The sequence below is a fragment of the Patiria miniata genome, unplaced genomic scaffold (assembly GCF_015706575.1).
Source record: "Patiria miniata isolate m_02_andy unplaced genomic scaffold, ASM1570657v1 HiC_scaffold_24, whole genome shotgun sequence".
NCBI classification, from domain to species: Eukaryota; Metazoa; Echinodermata; class Asteroidea; order Valvatida; family Asterinidae; genus Patiria; species Patiria miniata.
The window spans coordinates 4,130,095-4,154,939 of record NW_024037063.1 but is presented as its reverse complement, the minus strand read 5'-3'; the positions used below and the strand labels follow the sequence as shown (position 1 = coordinate 4,154,939).

Below are 24,845 nucleotides of genomic sequence, written 5' to 3'. Positions count from 1 at the left end.
TTCATGTCATTATTCAGAGCTCAGGGAATTGTATTTCAGTTAGTATTACTGAAAATAGACTTATGCACAGTTCTACTAGTAACAGTAATGTCATATTCCAAAGGAAAATGATGGTTTATCAATCAGTTGATTAATTAATTAATTATATCTGCCAGGCTATTTGCCTCAACCCGGTTAAAAATATACGTATGACCATTTGCTTCCTGTTAAATTGTGTTTGTTTGAAGCAACAAATATTGCTCACAATTTTAAGTAGGGTGCAAATTAGCTGTAGGTACTATTGGGGGAAAAAACCTATAACTTCAAACATTTTGTCTCAGTTTGTTTCAACAACAGAATGATAAGCAATACTCGAAGAAGAAAAAGCAAAATTTAATTACAGCTTGAGTTCGCAGAAAGTAGATTATTGTAACCTACAATAAAGAAAAGTCTCGGCGGGGAAGGTGCCGTAATCAGTCTTGACGCGTTTGCACTCACTATCCTTTATATTTTCCCAAGTATTAATTTGCCGATTTGTAATCCGAAAACACCTGGGTCGGTTCTCAAGGTGTATACGTGTGTGAACAAGTCCCATTCCAACTAAAGCAACTGCCCCAACTATAGTTGGGCAGTCCCAACTATATACTTGGAGCAGTCCCCTATATGCGTGCCCATTTATGGACCTTCTTTTGTTTACAAATTGACCATGTTTGTATGAACAGCAAAAGTTTGCATAAACAAGGTTATCAACAATTTTTGTCAGGAATTGGAAGTACAAGATGGGGTTATCGTGTTCCTATGGTTGGAAAGATGATAGTTGGGCATGCCTAACTGTGTCGACCCAGTTGGGACTGCCCGAACTTGAATTGGGACAGTTGCTGCAGTTGGGATGTAACAATACACATACGGTGAAAGTGACGAAGACAGACTACGCAGCGTGGTGCGTCAGGTCACAGGCAGCGAGTTTGGCATTCCGCAAAGGTCGAGCCATTAAAACGAGTGCATCTCGGTCGGCCCTTCCTGCCGAATGGCGACCGTTTCGCTCAGCTCATGATGATGATGATGATGATGCCATCGGATCTACACTACGCGAGTACCAAACTATAGGTCCCCGATGTCTCGCCGCGGAAGGGCCAGGATTGCGATCAAGAAGTGAGAGTTGAGTCCTGGGGGTGAGTTTTTGAAGGACTGAACGAGATACTGAAACAAAAAGCGCCTCAGAAGCAGTGTTCTATACAAAGAAAAATAGCTACGAGACTCGATTTTGGTTTTGTAAGAACTAGCAAGATACCATCCATCTCGCTCAGTCACGTCTTGAACATGCCAACCTCATCCTGAAGCCTTGAACTCAAACTCTGGTCCGTTTTCTTGAAAACAGGATAAACTGATTAGACGTCATCATGACGACACAAGGGGTGCTACTTAAGGTGCGGATGACCGGAGGCCCACCTTTCGGGTTAAGATTTATGGGCGGGGACGGCACTCCCGTCTGCATCTCAAAGGTAAATCTCAATTATTATTTTTTAACACTCTCTGAGTAAGAGTCGTCTTTTGCAGTTATTTTTGTTACTCTCTGCTCCAATATTCTGTTATGGTGACTGTTGATGATGCAACGTGAGTAAAGACGCGAAAGAGGACACGCCTTAGAAAACCTACATATAGAATATGCTGTTGAGAGTAGAACATTAGTGTATACAACTTATTTGGCTATTGTTAAAATGCTGAAGAAAAAACCCTTAGTCCCAGTTGGAACTGGGAAAGGATGGAAGAAATTAAATTATAAAAATATTCTCGATATTTATCTATCAGCCCCACCCATTAACTGCTCTTCAATAACATGAATGAATTCTACTGTAAGATGCATGTCAATATTATAAAAAAAACAATGTTGTTATTTTGTGAGAATATGGGATATACTTCGGCGCGTTACAACATGAATCAAAGTTTGACTGGGAGATTAATCACTAATTTACTCAATGAATATACTTTCTCAAATATTTGGTAAAGAAGCCTTTAATGAAATCTTCGCTAATCCGGCCGCGGCTCATGTCAACATACACTCAATGTAAGTCTTTTCATAACAGAAGGAAGAGATACTTGATCAACGACACAGACCGAAATCGGCTCCGAATGTAAGCTGCGTCACGTACTGGGTTCATAGAGAGCATTAATTTTTACGATAAAATTCCTAGCCAAGGTTCATGGGGGTTAGGCGGTATCGAGAGACTTCTCAAGATGCTTGAAGAAAAAAAATGAGAAGTTGAGACCGATCATTGTAACTCTTAAAAATAATAAATCAAATGGGATGAAGTAAAGTGCTTCGTTGAATACAAAAAGTCGAGAAACAGGCTCAAGCACTAGTTGTTGAACATAGGCCTAAATATCATCAATCGATGCATGCAATTACGTCCAATGAAATATCCCGCATATTAATAAGGGTATCTTTGACTTGACACCAAACGTGATGTTAAAAATAGGCGTATTATAATCATGATGATCACACAATGTAGCAGTTTTTGAATACGGTAATAGGCTGCCCGACAGGTAACTGTTAACGCGCGCTTTTGCAACATCTAGTTTGCAGCCAAGGCCGTAATCCAAATATTGACTAAAAACGCCACAAACACTAGCCTGGCCTGTGCGTCTTCGTCCATCCTCTCTGCAAATATACGTGTATATTGATATGGTTTTGATGTGACGAAGGTAAATGCCAGGCTGACGGATGATGATGCCATGCAGGGAGTATTATCAAGTTCTCCATGTACGCCATCTCCCAGACAAGAGATTGCACATACCTGAAATGCCTGCCCGGATGCTTTTAGCATGACTTGCGACGGTACTCGATGCCAAACACACGGGGCTCTTGGAGTTGCTACAAGCTGTCGTGTGGTTCTCCGCAGTGTCTGGATATTTGCCATCAAGTTTCCCAAGAGGCAGAAAAAATGAGGCAACATTTGTCATAAATTCTGCAATTCGTTTGCTGTATAGGAAAACAAGAATTATCGAGAATTAATTTCTTATATCATCACAGTTTAAAGGTAAATTCTTACATTGTTTCCAGAACAAAAAACTTAAGACAATGTTGCCCTTTGTATAAAATAAGCTGTATTGGTTGGAAGATATAGGCTCAGACTGATTGGAGAATATCTCCAAATCCTGGGTTTGGAAAGAAGAGAAGGGAAGTGAAAGTATTCATCATTCAACGTGCCGTTCAAATGCCTCATCCAGCTGAAGAGAAAATATTAACGCATTCTTATATAAAGCGAAAATATAAAAGTCGACAAGCAAGATTCTAAGCCGGACTTAAAGTTTACTCTCACCTGAGCAAGTGATGCAGAAATACTAATGAATTACAGATCAAGAATTACCCTGAAGAAGTTTCACGTCTGACTCAATCCTCCGTTCACTGTGAAACTTGGCCTTGAAATTGGGTATGAAAATTAACATTAATTTATCCAGGCATAGTCTCTCTGTATGAGACGTCGTGCGTGATTATGTATTACAAGGGATACAAAAGGTTGAATTTTTAACTGGGTCTAAGTTCAATTGACAAAGTTTGTCGCTGTAGAATGGTCATATCTGTGCGGTATTTAATGCGCAGTTTAAACATCTGTCGCATACTTGTACATAAAATGAAAAGCTGAAAAGTTAAACATTTAACGGCACGTGAATTATAAATGGTTTTTAAAAACTAAGCATGATAGGCTAACAAATGTTTGAGGTTCGCCTTCTTTGATTCTGCAAAACGGAGATCATGTTTCCTTTGCAACTTTTGAAGTGATTTATACCCGTTTCCATTATGTCTCTGGCTATACTTATACATTCTCCACCATAAATTATTCTGCGGTAGAGAGATTATTTCGTAAACCACGGCGTTAACGAAATAATCACAGTCCCTTGGTTCTTAGTTCGAGGGAAGCCTTAGCTGGTTTTTAATGGGGTGTAGGCCCTTCTTTATATATTTCCGTCTGAACCATTGTTTCCCAGTTTTCAGGTTTTTTTCAGTTGTCATGGTCCCATGTTCAAATCGATTCTTAATCTCAACCATTCTAATACGTCTTGTGCTGAAATATTTAGATGCGCTCGATAACCTGTAATTTAGGTGAAATTAGGAATTTCTCAAGTTACAGATTAATTTTTCTGTGAAGTAAAGAAATATACTAATTTTGAAAAAAATATAATAAAAAGTCGATTTGAATTCGATGCTTTCCCTTAAATGGAAGGTAACTTTTTCGTATTTGATAGTAAAAGCATGGTGTCCTCAACTTTCGCTACGGAGATCTTAAATGTTATCCTTTCAAAAGGTCTAACAACCTCATTCACTTGATATGACTATTAAAACTTGTCGACCGTTCTAGAGTATCTCACCAGAGAGCACAAAACACCTTTGATAGTGGACATGACACTGCCAAACCTGTCAGCCTTGTCACAAGGAAGAGGTCAAGACATGATATTGAAGTCCCATAAATAACCCGTCTGGCATGCACCTTCTGCTGTCGACATTAATACATTTTCACAAGCCCAGATGTGCGTCCAGTTAACGAGCAGGAATATTTTTTTGGCCTCCTCAAGTTTACATGTAGAACCCTCCTTATCTGCAAGGCTTGGAATTTTCTGGATTTTTGGCGCGGAGGGTATTTCATTGCTGATCAGGAAACCAAAAATGTGGCCCTTGGGTACGTTGGATCGGGCAAAGATAATCTTGGTATTCCTATGCCGAGGAAAAAAATATGTCTTGGTATAGACATGTAACATTGACAACAGAGAGAAGTTATATCCTTCATCAGGTCATAGTTATTAATAGTCTTCGGGTCATAGTTATTACTAGGGATATTTTCATAATTTAATCGTAAAATTAAATGGTTATCTTCGATCACGAATTTATTTAATTAATCTTCAGTTGATGTCTCTTTTTTTCTGTCATCCTCTGCGTTTTTGTGCTTATCAAATTAATCGACGTCCGGTCTTGAATTTTTCAATATAGGAATGGTTAATTGTTTTAATCCAAAATTACCATAAAAGTTCTAAGAAAACTTAATGAACATCAAGAGAGGAGTAACATAAAATAACTATCAGCCTTTATTGCAGGTAAACGTGATGGTGAGTGTCCTTGAAGAGATTCACTCTTTAGATGTAAATGATGGGGTTCTAGAGTGATCTTTTTGTTTTTCTTTCAAAATATTGACTTACAACATATTGAAGGAGGTCCCTAAAACACTATATATGTTGTCGGTTTGCCAGAAATGGAATAACTATTTACAAGTCTAACTAAACGTGATGGTACGATTCCCTGAACAGATCGCTCTTTATAGATGCAAATGGCGGGGTGCTGGAGTTAAAGATTTTTACCTCAAAATATTGACTTGCAATATATTAAAGTAGGTCCCTAAAACACTATATGTTGTCGGCTTGCCAGAAATAGAATAACAACGATTTCTTGAAGAGATTCACTCTTTAGATGTAAATGATGGGTTGCTGGATTGATCAAGTTTTCTCCCATAACAATATTGACTAACAACATATTAAAGGAGGTCCCTAAAACACTTAAAATATGTTGTCGGCTTGCCAGAAATAGCAGAGAACATCTGACAGGCTACCCTGGGCGGATATACGAGACACATCTCTGACCTTTAACGTCAGCCCGAAACACAAATTGGATTCGTTACGACTATTTTTACAAGCGTAAACAAAAGGGATTTGATTGATCATACCAGATATAGATCAACATGCGGTTACAATTTAGAAAGAGTCAAAACAGCTTAGTTAAAATTCAGCCTTGGAGCAACAATTCAGTAGCTAAAAATTAAAACTTACAAGTCTATACCTACAATTGTTTCGGAAAATCTTCTGTTCTCAATTTTGTTTCCTGAACCTTGGTGAAACAAAATACGGGCTTGTCCGGGAATTGAACCCGGGACCTCTCGCACCCGAAGCGAGAATCATACCACTAGACCAACAAGCCGTCGATGCAGTTAAAGATGTCTTTCTCTCGTTTCTGGGTTTACCATATTGGCCTCATGCTTAAAATATACTTTACAAAAAAATCGGGCTTGTCCGGGAATTGAACCCAGGACCTCTCGCACCCTAAGCGAGAATCATACCACTAGACCAACAAGCCTGTTGATGTTTATTAAGCTTGATATTCAGCAAAACACGTATTAAGATGTATGTCACATTGCACATGCATCTTGCGATACGAAGAGACAAATTAATATTGGTCTTTAAACGTTTTAAAATCCAGGGCGATCGATCATGCCTTTTTAAAAATGCACGCAATTGATATAAAAAAATCCTTTTAAAATGCAGAAGAAAAAAATACGGGCTTGTCCGGGAATTGAACCCGGGACCTCTCGCACCCAAAGCGAGAATCATGCCACTAGACCAACAAGCCTGTTTTAGTTAACTCATTCCCTTACTTGGGTACATGTATACAGAAGAAACAATAAACGGACCGCTAACAACAATTTACTGCAAAACAAAAGCCAAATGGCCATCACTCCTTTGTCACTTTAATTCTAGCGATTTACAATGGCTTTCTATAGTCAGCGAGATGAAGGGAGAAACTTTAAGGAAAGTTCGTTCGATTATTTTGGGGAAAATTTAGTTTACCCTTTTGGTACCCCAGGGTGACGTAAAAGAGATCGAAGATAGGCTTCATAACATTTTTGTAGAGTGATGAGGTGGTAAATAAATAATAACTGTACCTCACATAATTATTATGTGCACCTGTAAAATATGTAGACGAAGTATGACTATGATCTTTTGAAATTACTATTGACAAGGGTTTATAGTATCTTAAAGTTCATGAAAAGTTGTCTTTTTGAAGGTGTCCCGCTCGGTTCTATCTTCTTCGACTTGAAAGGTGATCATAATATACTTGTTCACACGGTGATCACATCCTGGTGTCATTGGATCACCTAACCCGCAGACCAACTGCCGTGCATTGAAGGCAGCGGTCCATATAAGGCTGATGGACGACATCGCCTCTAGGTCATTATGAACCACGGTATTTCAGTCAAGAAACTCCATGTGTATATTTCCACCGCTTGAGATGGACGATGGTGGCACTTAATCAGTGTACATTACGGGATACTTTGCCTTAGGTTTAGAACCAAATTACTAGTGAACTAAAAATATCTTTCCTTACCCATTTTTGAATGATTTGTATGATAACAATGATTTTCTGATTTTAATTTGAAGTGGCTGACAAAAAAAGCAAAAAAGTAGAACGCTGGATTGCACTTACTGTAAGATTTCTGCAATCTTCACAATTTCCAGAACAGGCAAATCTAAAAATATCTCACTTGAAGTATACAATCACGTTAAAGTAACACAGTAATTACTCTTAATAACCAAAGGGGAATTTTTTTATGAATACAAAAGAGAACAAAAGAGAAACGGAAAACGAAACGACAAATTCGAAATGTCTGCCAAAGTGAAAACAATAAATTCAACAAATTCAACAGAAACGGGAGGACAGGCAATAAAAAAATAATTCAAACTGTCGATCGTTACAAAATACATGTACATAATTATGAACGGGGACCTACAAGATAGAGTCTTCAAAGCTGATATAGCGCCCTCAATCCAACAAGTGAAGTTTCAATTCTTGTGGCGAATCGAGTAAAGCAAAACTCCGAAATGAGCAGTCCGGGTCTATAGTGTAATCAGCGGAAATAGTCGTTTCCGGACGAGACACGCCGGTCAATTATAAAATCACTGCATAATTGAAGTCAGACGGACTGGTCCTTTCGAATTATTACAAAGTGGGTTGATACTGACCAAAAGGGGATAAAGTGCATCCGCACTTGACATAGTAATGGTGATAGAGTTAAAAGGACGCTGCCACCCGCGCGCAGTTTTGAACACAATTTAAGGTTTGCATGCTTTCGTTATATATACACACTTTCTAGCTATCAGTATCACCTCAAGGTGTATAAGAGAGTACTGAGAGCCATGGAATTGGAAAATTGAAGATATATGGCAATGCACCTCTGGTCCGAACTTGGGGCTTCCAATTCCGAGCATTTTGGATGCAGTTAAATTGGGCCCGCCCGAAAGTAGCGCTATTTAGCCATGTTGTGGATGGATTTTTTTTTATAGAAACGGCTGCTTTTCCAGTTTGAAACATCATTCGTTTTAGGGGTCGTCTTCTTTGGGTGAGAATTTCTCGAAAAGTCATCGGTCAACCCCAAAAAAGTGAAAAGAAAATGAAAGATGACATGTTGTTCATCTTTTTTTCCATGCAGCCTGAATACCTGTGAGAGTTCTTGAGTATTTTTGAAAGGTTTTTGAAGTACGGACGGTGATATAACACTGGTGTCTATGGAAATTTATTTGCTAAGGTGAACCCCTAGAGTTCAAGGTGAGATATATGGTCAGGGGTTCGGACTTGCAGCGTGCTAGTCATATGTTGTGTCCTTGGGCAAGCAATCTCACCACCACTGCCTCTCTCCACCCAGGTGTATAAATGGGTACATTGGCATTAGCTGGGGAGTAACCTGCGATGGCCTGGCATCCAATCCAGGGATAATAGAAATATTTTCTGTTGTTTCATGTCCAGGAATCCGGCGATAAACGCCGGCCTGATGGGCTATATAATATGCTCGTGACAGACTTTACTTTACTTTCTTTATCAGCTGTCACAACTAGTACGTGAGTCTAAATTATGATACCAAAATGTCCAACAAGCCAGGTGAAGTTTCTACAAAAATTAAATCGATATGTTTTACAGGAAGATGTAATGACAAATCATCTGGATCACATTTCGCGTTTTCCCGCCAAATCCGGGAACTATCCCTCCAGCTACAATCGAAGTGGACATGTTCGACTATGAACACTGACACACTCGTTTTCAATCATAAAAAAGGTTCATTCTATGGCAGCTGCGTGGAGTCGAGCAGGGTTTTTTTTTCTCCAAAAAGCTGACGGAATTCTGCTGGGAACAACAGGTTCGCTTCCCAATCGAACCCCATTTTTATTAAATTTCCTGCGGAAGCTGATGGGACGTGCATGTAGTTAAACACGTTTAAGGAGAAAGGGACTACTCTTGAAATATATACAATCTGAAGAAATGTCAGTTCGTGAATGATGTCAATTGCAAAATGCTGCACCAGTGATTTGAGATGGATACTTCTAACGACGCAATGGAGTATGATCAGTAAACATTTTGCTTTTGCTGCAATTTTCAGAAATATATGGATTAATTTGGAGGATTAGTATGTTGTAGCAAATATTGTTAAACTGACGTGTTTCACGTTTTGTAGATGCTGGAAAAACCAAGAAAATCCATTATGTTGTTGTAGTCTGGTTCCCAGACCCCACTTAAGATCAAACGGAGCAAGTCATAAACTTTGGGGAATTGTAAGGTCAGAATGATCAGTCTAGCAGGCTTGTACCCCTTCACAGGTGTGTGATCGAGTGCAAAAAATGCGGAAAACTAAATATGAAATGTTAGGAGCAGTTTTGAGGGGGAGGGGGGAAACAGTTTTCGCAAACGCTGTTCAGCCGACCAGCGTTGGAAAAATGCAATTTTTCTTGAAAATGTGAGCGCACAGTACCAGAGGCCACGACTTCACAGGATGCTTTTAGACAGTCATTCCCGAACAATCCAGTATAGCATTTCGTGAAAATTTGATCACTTCGTTTTTTGATGTTTGCAAATAATGTATCTTCCCTTTAATTAATCGCATTGTCATTTGATGTTTTGATTGGTTCATCCACTAAAGATACTTCTTAGTTGTTCACTGAGGGCAATCCAGGGTATTACGTGATCAATCACATATGGCAGTCTCACCTAGTGCGATTTGAGGCTTTGCATGGTGGGACTCAACAGAGAGGACGTCATCTATAAAATGAGAGGCTGTTATGAATGTCTATATATGAGTGCAATGGTAAGAATAATTTCATGAGGTGACAGATGGAAAGTTCCGTGTGGCGAAGCCGTGCGGGTTGAACATTCCATCTGTCAACGAATAAAATGAAATTATACTTTCAATTGCACGAATATGCAGCATTCATTGTTTTATAAATAACACCTGAATTAATCCTCGTCATCTGATTGGTCAGAGCCAGCAATAGTGTGACTGTGGAATGGAACTTCTGTTTTTGCGGTGCAGCAGGGCCGTGGTTGGGATGAATAATTCAATGACACGTGATCAACGACGTACCAATCAAAATGACGGGAATTATTCACGCATTGTATAATATGCTCGGATCGTCATAAAAAAAAATGGTTGTAAACCCTACTTGTGTCTGCAAAGGGGAAAGTGTTTGCTTCCGTCGTGTCCTTTTTGAGGGGCGCTCTAAACACGTGCTTTCTCTTTGCCAGTGAGTCAAGCTGGTTTGTGAACCCTCAAGAGTCCATGGTGTCACATCCGGTAGTGCACCGGGAATGTAGCCAGGCAGCTGAGAGCTCCGGGTAATTCCAAGAGGAGAAACTAAACAGCCTTCCTCGAGTGTTTCACTTCCCATTTCGCCATGTGTCAATAAGGGGTGGCTTGCAGAGGAACCGACTGGCGAGAGAACAGTTTGATGCGAACGCCGGGTTCAACGATTAGACGTATTTTCTCTGTTTCAGTCGTCATTTGATGTAAGAGGCGCCTTGTCTGCTGGATGCAGCCTTGACAGGTGGTGGGCGGTGCTTCTGAAGATGACTGGGTGAGAATCGTAGAATCCTACCCCAGCTCAGCCAGCTGAGGACACAGTGCGACCTTGGGCCTTTGTCAAACACCAACACACACACTGTTCCTCTCTTATACCAGTCAGTCACTTGTGTTGTCAAAGGTGTTCTTCAGACGTGAGAAAAATTAAATTGGGTCGCATTTCATAGTACTTTGCCATTTATGCGGTCAATACTACTTTCGTGCTGTACAATTCTCACATGACATTATGAAACAGTTAATGTTTATGTATGCACACCACATACACGGATTTTATTGCAGTGTTTTCGGTTGCAGTTGCAACACGGCCGAGCAGCAAGAGTCATTCCGGAGTTTTAAGACATAAACAAAGTGCCTTTCTTCGGCAGTGCTTTGAAGTCGGCCGTACTCTTTAAAGCAGGTATCATAAGATTCAGCTAGTTTGCACTTTGAGAGACGTTACAAGATCGCTTGAAAGAGCTTACAAGATGCCCATCTTCATTACCAAGCCAAGAATGGAGTGGCCAGCCGTCTACTCCACCACCACCCACCCTCTCCAATTCGCCAAGCAGGTGTCCAGCAGGAATGCCAGCACCTTCCCCAGGAGGGGACGGACCGCACCCTGTCCCCCATATGGTATGCCGTCTGTTCTGACGGACGGGGAGGGGGTGGAGATCACCGAGCTACCGGGGGACGAGACGGGCCGGTGTGGGGTGGTCATCACCGTCCCGCCCTGCAAAGATTTGACGACTGTCATCGTCCGACTACCAAACAGTGCAGACAAGGAGAAAAGTGAGACACACCTGTTATCACCTGTAAGATGATAATATTCTTATTGTTTGTTGGGCTCTTTGTAAATTTCATTTTAGTGTAGGAGATGCATGTTTTGATGTTCTTAACTGCTGAGGTACATTTTAAAGTCCTGTTGGAGGTCAGCGGAGGGCAGGTTGAGCTGAAGTTTTTCGTTGCGTAAAAAAATAGTTGCGTAAAAAGCTGACGGCAGGATTAAGTCACCGAGAACTGCAGCCTGTTCATCCAAATAAAATCAAAATCCCTTGAATGTTTTCTTTCTGTTATGACATGGCTTTAGGATTTATGACTTAGCGCGGTGGTTTATTTTTGTTACTGAGGCAAATAGTAAGCCAACGTATCACGACAATACGCGCTCCTAGTATATGTCACATGCGAGGTCACTGAGTAGCGCAGTTAAATGGAAACTGGGTTTGAAAGGAAAGTCCCTGGAAAATTTCCAATTCTTCCGCATTTAGAACGAACAAACTACATGACTTTTTTTGTATAGAAGAAACCAAACTTATTGCACTGTGCTCTCTCTTAGTTCATGCTATAAGTTGTTGCATATTCGAATGGAAGTGATAAAATGGAAGAACAGGCTGAAATAACCTTGGCATATTTCGCAATTTGTACACATTTTTACTGAGTGCGAAATCAACAAATGAAAGTTTCTGACACTTGACCTGTTCATGATACAGACGAAACCGCAATCCGATGCGATACCGAAATACATCTAGTTCTCTTTTCAGGTTGAGTCATAATTCACATGAAAAGAAAATAGGCCTTACGGTACAGGAGAGTGTTTACTGAAAAATGTCATCATAATCCTTTATATCCCTTATCATAATAATCCTTTTCCCCTTATGTAACCGTTTCAGTGGCATTAATTACAAAAAAAATATAAAGATATAATGGACATGACACACCCAAACGACTTTTTGAAAGAAAACTGAATTTCACCAGTTGGATAATGGACTTTAAAGGTGTTTGTAATATTGACATTCAAAAACAGCTCCGAGTCTTCTGCAAACACATTGATATTTGAAAAGTTACCATAATGAAAAATGAGATTTAAAAGATGACATATCCTTATTGTCCAGGTGCACAGCGGAAATTATTATGCCGCGCTTCAAGCAATGATATTGACCAGATGCGGAAGTTAGATTTCAAAGTAATTTTTCCCTACTCATGTTTTACTCTCCTGCAGTTTGTCAAATCAATTATATGTCGACACACATAATAGTCCAGATAACTCAGTACACTAAGTGCTCATGTGGTTGTTTGATTTTAAAATGCTTAAAAACGGTTTCCTGAATCAGCTAAAACAAATTAAATCTTCTGTTCGCGTCGTACAAACATTGGATCAATTTAAATTTGTCCGGCAATATCTATAAATCTGGAAAAGTGAGCTAATAAGGCACTATACTTTAATTGCCAATGTAACTGACACCTACACATCCGCTGAAGACAACTCCAAACGCTGTCATTACATCAGCACTTCCCGTAGTGCGGAAGACATTTTCTAGGCCTGGCTCATCTCTCCCCGGCTTCAGGAAAATATGATTTAACTTAGAGGAAGGTTTCAATCAAGGGGTTGTTATAAGCCTGTTGCACCTAAACAACCAGGCCTCAGTCTGGATTCTTATCACTTCATTTATGTCAAACCAAACGCACCAAGAGCTAGGGATGCAGGATTTCGTTGGGGTGGATTAACTTGAGCTGGCCTGAAGCTGCGTCTTCTTTTAACATGAGTTGTTCAGTTATCTGCGTCAGTATACCACCTGTTTTGTTCCGTCACATAAGGCCTAACTCGGGATTGTAATAATTTCTCTCCATCCACTTAGGGCGATAAGCGCTTCAATTCGATCCAAGTTATCTTACGGGTGACGGTGCACATAACAAGTTATTAATATGTGCATGTAAACAACATAATGTACTATAGGTCTATCCCATAACAGCTTTAGGTGTCTGACAACAAGAATTGTTCAGGTTACTGACCGCCTGACCGACTAGTACTAAACTGGTGAAGACCCAGTGCTTTCACCTTTAGACAAGCCCACTGGGACCGTCCGTCTCGACTGAATGGTGTTTGTGGAGATGAAACTATCTCCCATGGTGCACGCAGTAATTGAGGAGACCCTCTCTCATCCCCCAAACGGGGTCAATTTTGAATCAAAGGTCACTTTGAAGGGGTGTTTTCCATCGACGAGGTGCAGGCTGTGCCATACTGCAAAACAGTCGTGACTTCACAGTTACATATTGTCACACATGGATTTAAAGAGGAAGAAGATGTTTTAAGCACAATTTTTTGCCCACGGAATACACTTGTCATCGTTGTCTATCCTACCATCTCCCAAGGCGTGTCTTTTCTTTAAATTGAAACAGCGTTCCGTTTCCGGAGGGTGCATTCTGTCGTCCCAGCGGTCTCGCCGAAGCCCTCTGGAAATGGATGCGTCAACTTTGCGAGATATCCGGCTGTCGAAAACAAAGTTCCGTTGGGAGGAATCGGCATGTCATCGCACTTCCCTTTTTGAGACCAGTGTTGTCCGGTGTACCGTAGATGATGACTTCTGATCGCCCAAATCCACGGAAACGCCCCCAGCGTTGCAACTGTAACACTGAAGGGCAAAGTTCCGTCGCCTATGTCAACCGTAACAACACGGATATGACTTTAGCAGATCCGAACCATAACAGGTGCAGAAAGATGTGATGAATCTTCAGTGTCTGGTCAAAAATCTCTTCATGAAGATTGAAAATGCGAGTCAAAGCAGAAGTTTGTTTATTAGTCATGCCCACACAAAAGAGGAAGTGACATTCCTTTTGGTAATTCCCTATGGTACATTAAAAGTCAAACATGATTATAAACCTTCTTGAGGACAGACACAAGTGCAACTTATTTCAATATCAAGGTTCCTTGTATCCAGCAAATAATCGGCTGGACAGAAGTATTATCCTCGAGTAATTCTTTAGCCTCGAATAATGCTAATTATACAGTCATTGCCCTTGACATTTTGATAAAATGAATAAAAAACATTCACGCGAGGTTTGTTTTTTCCTGAGTTTTGGTTGCCAAACAAAGTAAACTTTGGAGAAACTCACAACAAAAACGAACACCGCCCCATTTCCCAAAGGTAATATTGCTTCACACGGCGATGTTATTTTTAATTCCAATAACATTCAAGTATTTCTGTATTTTGTTGAGTGACAGAATGGGGGGGGGGGGGGAAAGGATTATTAATCAAACACTTGTGCTGTGTTGCACAAAGTTCTATGCATCCGAAAAGTATAGTTTTAGGAAAGTGACATGTTGAGGTTTTTTTCCGTTTAAATCGAGTCCGACAAAATGCATACAATTCCGATCAGTATACATTCCTAACATATACTCTACACGTTATATGGGGCCTACCATAAAAAAGGTGGTCTCTTGCTTTTAATTCTTGTGGGACCATATCTCCAAATTTTGCAGGGTTACTCACCCTATGTCGCATGTAAGATCGGAAGCAGATTTTTCTCGGATACTTAATATGATGACTGATTTCAGCTATGGTAAATCTCTGAGGTTAAAAAGCGTCTGCAGGGATTATACCTATGTTTCTAATGTTTAAAGAGAGGTTTCCGTCAGTTTCAAAAGCTTTAAGTTTTTAACTTTCCATTTTGCACTTAATTTTCTGTCATTAATCAATGACATCTACTTGCGAATGTAATATTTTGTATACGAGAAGGTCACCTCTCATGGGCAGCAACTACGGTATCCCCGAAAGGACGCGAGGCAGTTCAGAATGTAGCAGCTGGTGAGCTCTATGTAGCAACCTGGACGGGCAAGTTGCCAAATGGGTCATTCCATCTGAATCACGTAAAGCCTTACAGCTGTTGCTATCGGGATTCAATCCCTGTAAACATTCGGTGCACGCGTGCCGGTTTTAGACGGGCTTAATAATTGACATAACGTGGGGCTGTGAGACTGCGATCGGACAGATAGTGAAATTTAGGTTAATTTTACTTCCCTTTCTGGGGTTCGTCAAAGGTTTTTACGTTTCAACCCCCTCCCAACTCCAACACAAGGAGTACAAGGTATACAAGTACACTAAACACAAAACACTGTTGCTGGTTAGCGGTAAGCTTGTCCTCTCTTTAACCTCCTTGACTCATTGTTTCTAGCTGGAATATTTCGCCATAAAAGCTCATCGCTACTTATAAAAGACTTATAACAGACATTTTCTCCTGCAAAATTATCTCTAACACGGAAATTCTATATAAGGACTAAACATACTGAGTAAGAAAAAAATAGACTACACAACTTGTAATTTGACATCAAGTGTAAAATTGTACTGTTCTTTCTGATATACAAGCTTGAATAGCAGTTTGGAACATGGGTTACATTATCTGAACCAAGCCGCATAGTCTTAGAGGTGAATAGTGTCGGAATTAGGAGACCAAACCTAGTAGTTTTCTTGGCCCGCTATGCCTCCCTGTAATTTTCCCAAATGGCCAATAAAAATAAACCGAACTGTGTGAATTCAATCAGTCTTGGAGCTCGAGGCTTCAAATTTTTACAAATCTACTACTTGTTATTAGGGATTAAAATCCACGAATACCATGAGTAGTGTCAATGATAAGCATTTCCTCTTCTCAAGACAACAGCAAAGGGTGCAAATTGATATCGGAACGGTTTGTCTTTTGTCCGGGGGCGTTGCCAGGAGGAGTACCAGGGGTCTCATGAATTACAACACATGGAAACGTACGTTTCCTGTCTATCGCACTGAGTAATGTTAAGAGGGGTCTGTGATCACACAATGGGGAAATAAAACAGAAAATAAGATGTTTTCACATTGCAATTGTAATTTTGGCGAATGTGGGGTCTTTGTCAGACAAGGATTTCAAAGCCAAAACACCCCGCTTTTTCTCCCTGGTGGAATATCGGCTTTTTAACTCTACAAACTGTTTGCGTTTAGAACACTATCATGAAGTTGTCATATCAATTTCGTTTCAGGTCCAACAGAAACCGAAGCTAACACTACATTTTTTTTTACAGTGGTGTGATGCCTCTTTTCAGTGACAAGACATTAACACGTTTGCCCCATATAAACTGAAACATAATATTGCAGCCGCTTCCATTTTAAATCAATAACACACACAACTCAACAGAAGCGTGATAAGGGTTATCACTGACGAATTTATGTTACCTTTCCCAAAGGCGAAATTCTAATAGTTTCCCTTTATCTTATTTCCGTGTGACTTAGATTCGACGAAAAAGCAAGGCTTTCAACGCCAAGTTGCAGGAAGGCGATGAAGTCCTCAGTGTCAACGGTCGAAACGTTCGCAACGTGGCACGTGACATCGCTATGGGTTACGTGGACAACGCCATGGATACACTTGACCTAGAACTTGTCAGGTATAACTAAAGATTGCAGCAGGTGCCGACAAAATGTGACGTTTACTCTCGACTGCTTTACTTTGTTCTCTATCCACATATGACGATTTTCACATTATGTGCACTGTTTTTATTGGGGGAAAAACTAAGGATGTAATAATTTCTTTAGATATTTTGAAATGTTCCCCTTTTCTTTTTAACAATACTGAACTTTCGGTTTGGGTTTCTTTTGACAGGTGCTTCGACAAACAAACATACTTATCAATGATAGGCTACTTGAAAATGAAACCATCTTTACTTGACGAGCTTGTAGCAAGAGGCATCCATGATTAACTCGTTCAGTGAATAAAATACAGGCTTGGCCTAGCAATAATTAAATTTTCCAGTTGCTTTTTTTTTTTTAAGTATTCACCAAATCATTTCAAAGTCATTAATCTGGGTTGGTAGAAGATTATTCTAAAATGATTGACACCACAGCGTCATCAATTCGTTGCTTACAACGGAACATTTTAAGAAGATCTTTTCGCGCCATTATTTTTGTCTGCGTAATCTACTCAGCTTTGCTCAAACAAGAGGCAGATGCATATACTAAGATTTATATACCAGTTATGAGTCGTTTTTGTGCATAATTTCTATTTTGTAGACGCGGCACTGGTGCTCCAACCATACCAATCAACGCCTCATCCACAGAACACATGAATGGTAACACGGAGATACGCCGAGTACCAACTTACCAGATCACGACACCAAGACAACCAGGTACAACAAACTTTTGTTGAAATGATTTTACACAAAACAGAACTTCCTTCTATCGATAAAATTTTACAAAAAAAAGTATAATAAGCTCGGTCATGGTATCGCAGTATCGAAAGTTTTGCATAACTACTTTCCAATTAAACATTGATATACCTGGGCAGAGGGCGTAAGACTATTAAAATAAGGCCGAGAAGTTTAACGGACATGACTTCACTCAAGTGTCACCTTAAAGAATAACAAGACGTTGTCGGGTAAACAAACGAAAAAATTTCAAACCTCTTTTCCATATGAGACATCCGACTAACAAAAAAGACGTCAATAGAGGGCGCAGGGATTATTCACTCAAAATAATTACAGAAGAGTGTGCATCACTAAGTTGATCCCACGTTGTGGCAATATTCACACCTGTTCCGTAAACTTGACAGCAAGAAATAACCATTTAATCGCATCATCATCTTCCAAAGGTCAAAAGCAGACATCTACAACAACGCATGTGCAGACCAGAACCGATGGAGGCGTGACGGAAGAGACGGTGACTAAGACGATCACAGAACGGATGGGGGAGGAGGCGAAGACGACGACAAAACGTGACGTCAAGACGTACGGAGCTCCACAGGAGTCTACTGGCGGCACAGGTGAAGCCAAGTGATTTTATTTCACCTTGATTGCGATCGGATGGGGGTCTGTGATGACAGTAAATAATCCCCGAAGTTGCAACAAATTGAATTGAACCACTGGAATCGAATTGTTATCTCTCGCTACAACGGCATCCTCATGTAAAATAGAAAATAACACTAATTCCAATGTCCGGAGAGAGAAACCTGTCCGAGTTCTAAGAACTGTGTAATCTTACCACAATGTATGTAAAAGTACAAGGTTATGCTGTACAAGGTTATGCTGTATAGAAGGTAACACACGACTCGGAAAGATTAGAACACTTTGGAAAGTAAGTAAAGTACTGATGGGAATAAAGCTATTTTAGCAAGCTATTAAAATTGTAAAACTGCCGAGATAATCCAAAATCTAAAAGTTACACCTTAACGCTATGCGTTTGAGGCATGCACACGGCTTATCAACGCCTTCGTTGGCCATTTTACATGACGCCGCAAGAAAACAACAAGCTGTCAAGTTACATACAAAAAGCTCTTTGCTTAACATTAGCTGTCACTGTTCCTATTTTGGTCCCTCATTGTGGACCTGATGATTGCCATAAATTGTTGTTGACGAGACTTTGTGAACCACCTGTGTCCAGCGATCATTTGTAAATTATTTTTACACCTGTTTCAGGAATGGGTCGGCAAGCAGGAGGCAGTGCCGTCACCTTTCACGCCCCCAAGATCAACGTGGCGGCCAAACCAGCCGTCTGGTCCCCGCCAAGCAAATCGCAACCCGCCAAGAAACCCCAATTAGCGTATTCCAGCAGTGCGCCTGCGCACACCACCACCACGGCGCATGTGCAGTACACCGCAAGCCAGCCGACGAAACCCAAGACGCCCTTCTTGGAGAGCCAGCAGGAGCAGAGCGCTCCATCAAAGCCGATGCGCTGGGAGCCTCAGATCCACTACTCGACCACGCCCAAGATGGTGTCAGAACCTTCATCCACCACTACCTGGAGCGGCTCCGTGAGCGGACCAAGACGGACATCCGTGGGGCAGGAAGTCACCATCACCTTCGCTCCTCATGGTCTTGTTGCCAAGAGGCCCTCCACCGATAGCGGGACACCTGCAACACTCATCACACCAGTTAAGGAGGAACCGGCCCATGTGTCTACGACGATCGACGTCCATAAGAAACCAGTCTACAAAGAAGAGCCAACAGTCATCTTAAGACGAGCAGCACCGCCTCCTGGCGAGCAGGGCAAGAGTACACTTGATGAGCCAGACAGTAAGTTTAAGGGTTTTTTTCTACATGTCCAAAACAAGCTATGGTTGTTTAATTGACACGCAACCGTGGCCACAGATGCGAATTTAGAATGTCATTATTTCCCCTAAGTCATTAGTTTCATAGCGGTGACAGACGCTTCCTCGGTAGGTTGTTTGATTGTGCTTAAGGCTCTGGTTACTTCAGGGTGTTGAGCAAATTTGGCAATGAAAACAAAAACGAAATTCACCCAGTAGTTTTGCGTGTGAAATAAAAGACATGACTAGCTACAAAGCTTAGAAGTATTTTGTTCGCCCTGAAAGAACCGCTCGTGACAATGTTTTCTCTGTCCGGTCTAAGGAGTATGACCTCAGTCTTGAATTCATTCCACCATGCAAAGCTATACAAATCATGCAACTATATTTATGAGCATATAAAGCAAACACGATCTTTATTTTTTGTTTGTTTCAGTGAAGCGGCCATATTCGTATCCGGGCAAACACTCAGAAGATGATCCAGAGATCAGCACTGAGATGAGAATGAAAGCATGCAAGACCATCGCTGACCTGCTCATGTTCCCGGCCGACAAGCACGCCAAGGGAGCCCGGATGTTCGCCAAACGGCGCAAGCGCAGTGACCGCTGGTCGGTCGAGGGCATGGGTCAAAACATCAACGAGGAGGAGGAAGAGGAAGAGGAGCAAGAAGACAGAGGAGTGGAGATCACTTTGGTTGCGTCTGGAAGAAGGCCTTTGCCTCCTGGAGCTGTACCCATTGGGATGCCTTTGCCGCCACCACCTCCACCACCTGAGCCAGGCAAGCCTTTTATCCCTCAGGCTCCCCCACCACCCCCGCCAGGCACCAAGTACAGGCTCAAGGTGGAGCCCACAAACTTCAAAGTCAACCTGAAAAAGAAAGAGGTCTGTGAGCACAACATCGTCAGCCCAGAGGAAATGGGCCGCCTGGTCGTGGACTTGAAAGCAGCCACTGGCAGAGGGGCTAACATGTTTGAGAGGCGCCGCCAACGATCAGATCAGTACGTCATCGATGAAACCAATGTCAAACCCCCACCGGTCTTGAAAAAGACACCCAAGCCCAAAGGAATCGCCACGGCCACTGTTACCATGAAGCAGGATAACCAAATGCATTTCCCAAAGAAATCCCCCTGGGAAGCAGCAATGGAATCGCCCTCGGGCAGTTGCGATGCAGCGTTTCAACACATACAGAAGAAGAGACCATCCTTCTCGCAGGTGGACAGTCCATCGAAGGGGCACGGGCCTCCCCCACTAACCAAACCCAAACCGCACACAGCTCGCATGTCTCACGAGACACTCTCAAAAACTCAGTCCGACCCGCCCCTAATCAGGCCGAAGCCTGTCCCGCAGCTTCCAAAAGAATCCGGCTCGCCGATTTTCAAACCCCAATTCAAAGCCAGGAGGGTGTCTTCAGAGAAAGGTCAAGGAGGTCAAGACTTCAACCCCAAGCCTCGTGGCTGGAATTCCCCGATGAACTCTGGAGAGACATCTCCCACATCAATGAACTCCGCCGAAGACGGTAGCTTTGGCCCCGTCAGGCCAATCAGATTCGGCTCGGACTATAATCGGAAGCCTCGTGCATGGGCAAGTTCTGAGACCACTGTAAATGCCGCCGCCAACGGCAGACCGGCGAGTTACCAATATCCTAAGCCCGCGAAATTCGCCGTACATCCGGGACGTAGTGAGACTGGTGACCTTTGATCCTTTGAGGAGCATCACGTATTGCGCATGCTTGTGATATTTTTCTTGGATATAATTGCTGTGATTGTGAGTAAAATACCAGACGTTTAAACCCTGTTTTTTATAATATGCACCTTGTTTATTGTCAATAACATAATTATTCAAAGTATAGGGCCTACTAGGCATAATTAACCCAAACTGAAAATTCACGATTGTTTATAAAGAGAAACCTCAAAATCTCTGTAGATGTTAAGCACTCTTAATTTATATTTTAAATAATACAAATGTGCATGTACAGGGAACGCGGTGTTCAAATTTATAACCAGTAGGAATGCAGTTGTAATATTATACTGAGCACTTACATTTAATCCTGTACAAATTTGTTCACTTGTGTTTGAAAAATCATTGCTCAAGTTTTGTAAACTACCACGACCAAAAGGTCAACAAAAACTAATTGTAAGTTAAGAATTAATTGTCGAGAGCTTTAGATCGTTATTGTTAATATAACTATATGCACGTCAGCATGTATATTGCTTTCAGTGCACGACAATAACCAAGTAGATTTGGTTAAGTAATTAAAAATTTAGACCGAGCATTGTCAGGCTAGTTCCCCGTTTGCTGAAAATATTTACAAAGGATTGTTTCGCTTGATTTGATAAATGTACATCTTCTGAGTTTTATAAACCTTATGTATAAATTATTTATTGTGTTCATCATAAATATAAAACCATACCGGAGGCACCATTAAGGAAAACATATTTACTGAATTCTATTTCACAGGCAGCGACAACTTCGATTGTTTGATTGATTTGTTCAAAGCTGGCAAAATTCAAGGACTGTTCTAAAACATCTGCAAACAAAATAAGTTTGCATTCTAACAGAAAGACGATTTTCATAGCACTATCCTGACTTCAATGTGTCCGAAAATGTATTTTTTTTTTTTTAAGAATTGCTCAACTAGTAATAATAAAGCATATTTCATTAGATCTGAAGTATTTATGGTGATGCGTTTGATGGGATACGGGGGAAAGTGTGGTGATTTTTACGGACAGGTGTTTTGGCGCCAAATACAGTTTCTTGGGCTGAATTTTCATGCAAATATTTTCAACACTAACCGTATCATACTTGTCTTAAGCCATGACAGTTTGACAAAGACTATTTGCAGAAACAGTACAGCTTCTAAGTTCAAACCTTTTTCTATAAGCTTGGAGCTTGTTAATGCAAAACAAAACAAAACAAATCAAAATCAAGATGGCGTACCGTGATTGGATCTAGAATGAGTTCGGGCTTGCAAGATGATAATTTGGTACGGAAGTAAAATGATGAAGGTTTAAGTGAGGCGCTTATACGATGGAAAAGTTTCTCTTTCATGAAACAATTTGACCAACTTTGTGGTGACAATAACTACGCTGTAATGGACGTCTTTCAGCATATCAGTTGCGAGATGACGAAATTGACGTCACAGTTACACCTTCCAACAAACACCAAAACAAAACACAAAACACTATACGGCGATTAGTTTGCGGTTATGCTAACGATTGCAATTCCAACGCCACGTCAGAAAATTGGTTTTGTACTAGTTTGATAATCATCATATGAAAACTTAATACAGAGAGCGGGTTTGGAGAGAATGAAAGCCCGTGCAGCTATCGGACGTTGAAGGATGCATTATCCCCAAACGTGATTCTGTAATTTGGCGCAAACAAAAAAAGAGCAAAAATGTCAAGGTTCGATGTTGATATGAAAGAAATAAAGATAGCATCTTAAAAAAAATTATATCACAGCTTGTAAAGTTTACATACACAAAAGGGTGTATGCGGGGATATCAATGAGTTTTATAGGGTGGTTAATGGAATGGTGAAATTTATTTTATGCTAGAGTTAGAGAGTATAATAATAGTCAAACAATGTCTTACATCTGACGCACTCTATACTCAATGTGCGCAAGCAAGTACGAGTAAGGCACCGTACTGCATCCAATCAATGAAGAGAATGTAAATAGAAGACCTCTGAGTTAAGAGGAAAACGTGCACACTCCATTGTGAAGTGGATCTGCATGAATACGAAGAAAAATCAACTCGGATGTTGTCTTAAAAAAACACTGGCAGTGTAATAATACTAATAATCGAACTGGCAGCATGTCAGTTTAGGCCTACCATGAAGACTGTTTGTAAACTCTGAAGTGATTTCGTTGAAATGTTTTGGACACCTCTTTTCAATTCAACTGAAGTGTATAATTACCGGCATTGACAGTTTTTTTAGTTACTCGATTGTATTCCTACAGAAGAAAAGACTTTGTGATGATTAGAGAGCAAAAAAAAAAGAAATAAACAAATAAACAAACACAATCTTACTGTTTCGCATTGTAATTTCTTCTTTCCCCTAGCTATGCCCTTTCTACACCTGCGTCACGTCTTCAAAGGCCTTCAACGCCCTCCCACCACGTTGGCGATACAGTACGTCAACGATCTTTATCAGCAGTCCAAATTCCATTTCAAATTAATAAACATTATAAATGTAACACCGTCTCACGTCTGCCCATTCCAAATCGCGTAAAATCCCATTAGTTCGTTTCTCGCCTGGCCCCGGGTTTAGCCACCGTGAAGTGGTATTCGGTCAAGGAGACATTGTGCGTCGTAAGTGGCACTCTTTACTGAGGAATTCCCCGTAAATACAGGATATGGGGAAATTAAGGACATGGCGATGGGAGTAAAAACAATAAATTTGTAAACGAGAAACGGAAAAAGATAGTGACGAAGGCAAACTACAATTTCTGGAATTGAGACGCTCTGAAATATCGCTTCGGGTGTCTTCACAAAGTTGGAAATCCCCCACTTTATGGTACTGATTTTCGCCCCTCTTAATAATATAATTGGTAAAAATAATATTGTTAAATCAGCATGTATTTTTTTACCTATTTCTTAAAAACACAAATGTTTAAAGGCTTTGGAAGGTTGACAAGACACATGTTTTTATTTATAGATTCATTGGTGATTGGGTTATCGGAAATTACCCAAGTTTCCATCTGATCAATCCACTTCCCGACGACTTCCGATCGGGCGCTCGACTGCTCGGATGATGAACTCGTACAACCGTAACCTTTGACCTATACATGGTACAAAAACGTCTCTGGTATGATGAATGGTCGAGTGAACGGAAAAGGCATTACGAAACAGAGGCTCTGTTTAGGAAACGACAACAGATAGAATCCCATAATCATCTTATCAACATTTAAAGGAGTTTTCCAAATAAGTTTCGAAGAAACTTCCAAACTTGCATTAATAAAATATTCAGCGTAAAGTAAAAAGGACTTGAAGAATAATCCAAAAAACTTCTGTTCAATAATATTCAGAGCAAAAATATTTGTGGGATGAGAAAAGTGTTCAACTTTTTAACTTATACAAGACGCACAAATTGACATCTGTATCAGTTTGGCCAGGCCACCAATTTTCATACCACACTGAAAGTTGAAATTGTCACGCACACGTCAAAAAGTTAAAATTGCCCGCATTTCATCTGACATTTTGCAAAATGCGATAAACTGCCTTTAAACCTCACAATCGCATTACTTCGCGCATCGAGCTGCGAGAGTAGAATTATTGTGTAAAGGCCATCTTAGAGGACGCTGCATGATATATTCACTTCATAAAAAAACCGTGTATATCCCCATTTAAATATAAACACAGTTTTTTTTAAAAGCCTAAATCAAGTGCAAATTTATTTTATATAAAATAAC

At 40.7% G+C, this 24,845-nt stretch overlaps 1 protein-coding gene and 3 non-coding genes across 5 annotated transcripts; 1 reads left to right on the top strand and 3 right to left on the bottom strand.

Moving 5' to 3' along the window:
* Positions 1 to 879: 879 nt before the first annotated feature.
* LOC119731640 (synaptopodin 2-like protein) lies at positions 880 to 23,457 on the top strand. 2 transcript variants are annotated; one of them, XM_038204840.1, is made up of 7 exons: positions 880 to 1,151; positions 1,358 to 1,481; positions 16,652 to 16,803; positions 17,426 to 17,541; positions 18,003 to 18,173; positions 18,826 to 19,422; positions 19,870 to 23,457. In XM_038204840.1, the coding sequence occupies exons 2-7, from the start codon at positions 1,380 to 1,382 to the stop codon at positions 21,129 to 21,131; spliced, it is 2,400 nt and encodes a 799-aa protein (XP_038060768.1). In that variant the 5' UTR covers positions 880 to 1,151; positions 1,358 to 1,379; the 3' UTR covers positions 21,132 to 23,457. The 2 variants fall into 2 exon arrangements, with proteins under 2 accessions (XP_038060768.1, XP_038060767.1); XM_038204839.1 differs by lacking the exons at positions 880 to 1,151; positions 1,358 to 1,481 and adding an exon at positions 10,607 to 11,434.
* Positions 5,870 to 5,941, bottom strand: Trnap-cgg. The gene has a single exon. It is a non-coding gene; the product is annotated as a tRNA-Pro (tRNA).
* On the bottom strand, positions 6,026 to 6,097 carry Trnap-agg. Its single transcript has one exon. It is a non-coding gene; the product is annotated as a tRNA-Pro (tRNA).
* Positions 6,299 to 6,370, bottom strand: Trnap-ugg. Its single transcript has one exon. It is a non-coding gene; the product is annotated as a tRNA-Pro (tRNA).
* Positions 23,458 to 24,845: the final 1,388 nt, after the last annotated feature.

Excerpts from the sequence above, each read along its gene's own strand:
- LOC119731640 (XM_038204839.1), top strand. The coding sequence starts at position 11,108 with ATGCCCATCTTCATTACCAAGCCAAGAATGGAGTGGCCAGCCGTCTAC. Across the intron at positions 11,435-16,651 it reads AGACACACCTGTTATCACCT|ATTCGACGAAAAAGCAAGGC; the intron begins GTAAGATGATAA and ends CGTGTGACTTAG. Across the intron at positions 19,423-19,869 it reads TACACTTGATGAGCCAGACA|TGAAGCGGCCATATTCGTAT; the intron begins GTAAGTTTAAGG and ends TGTTTGTTTCAG.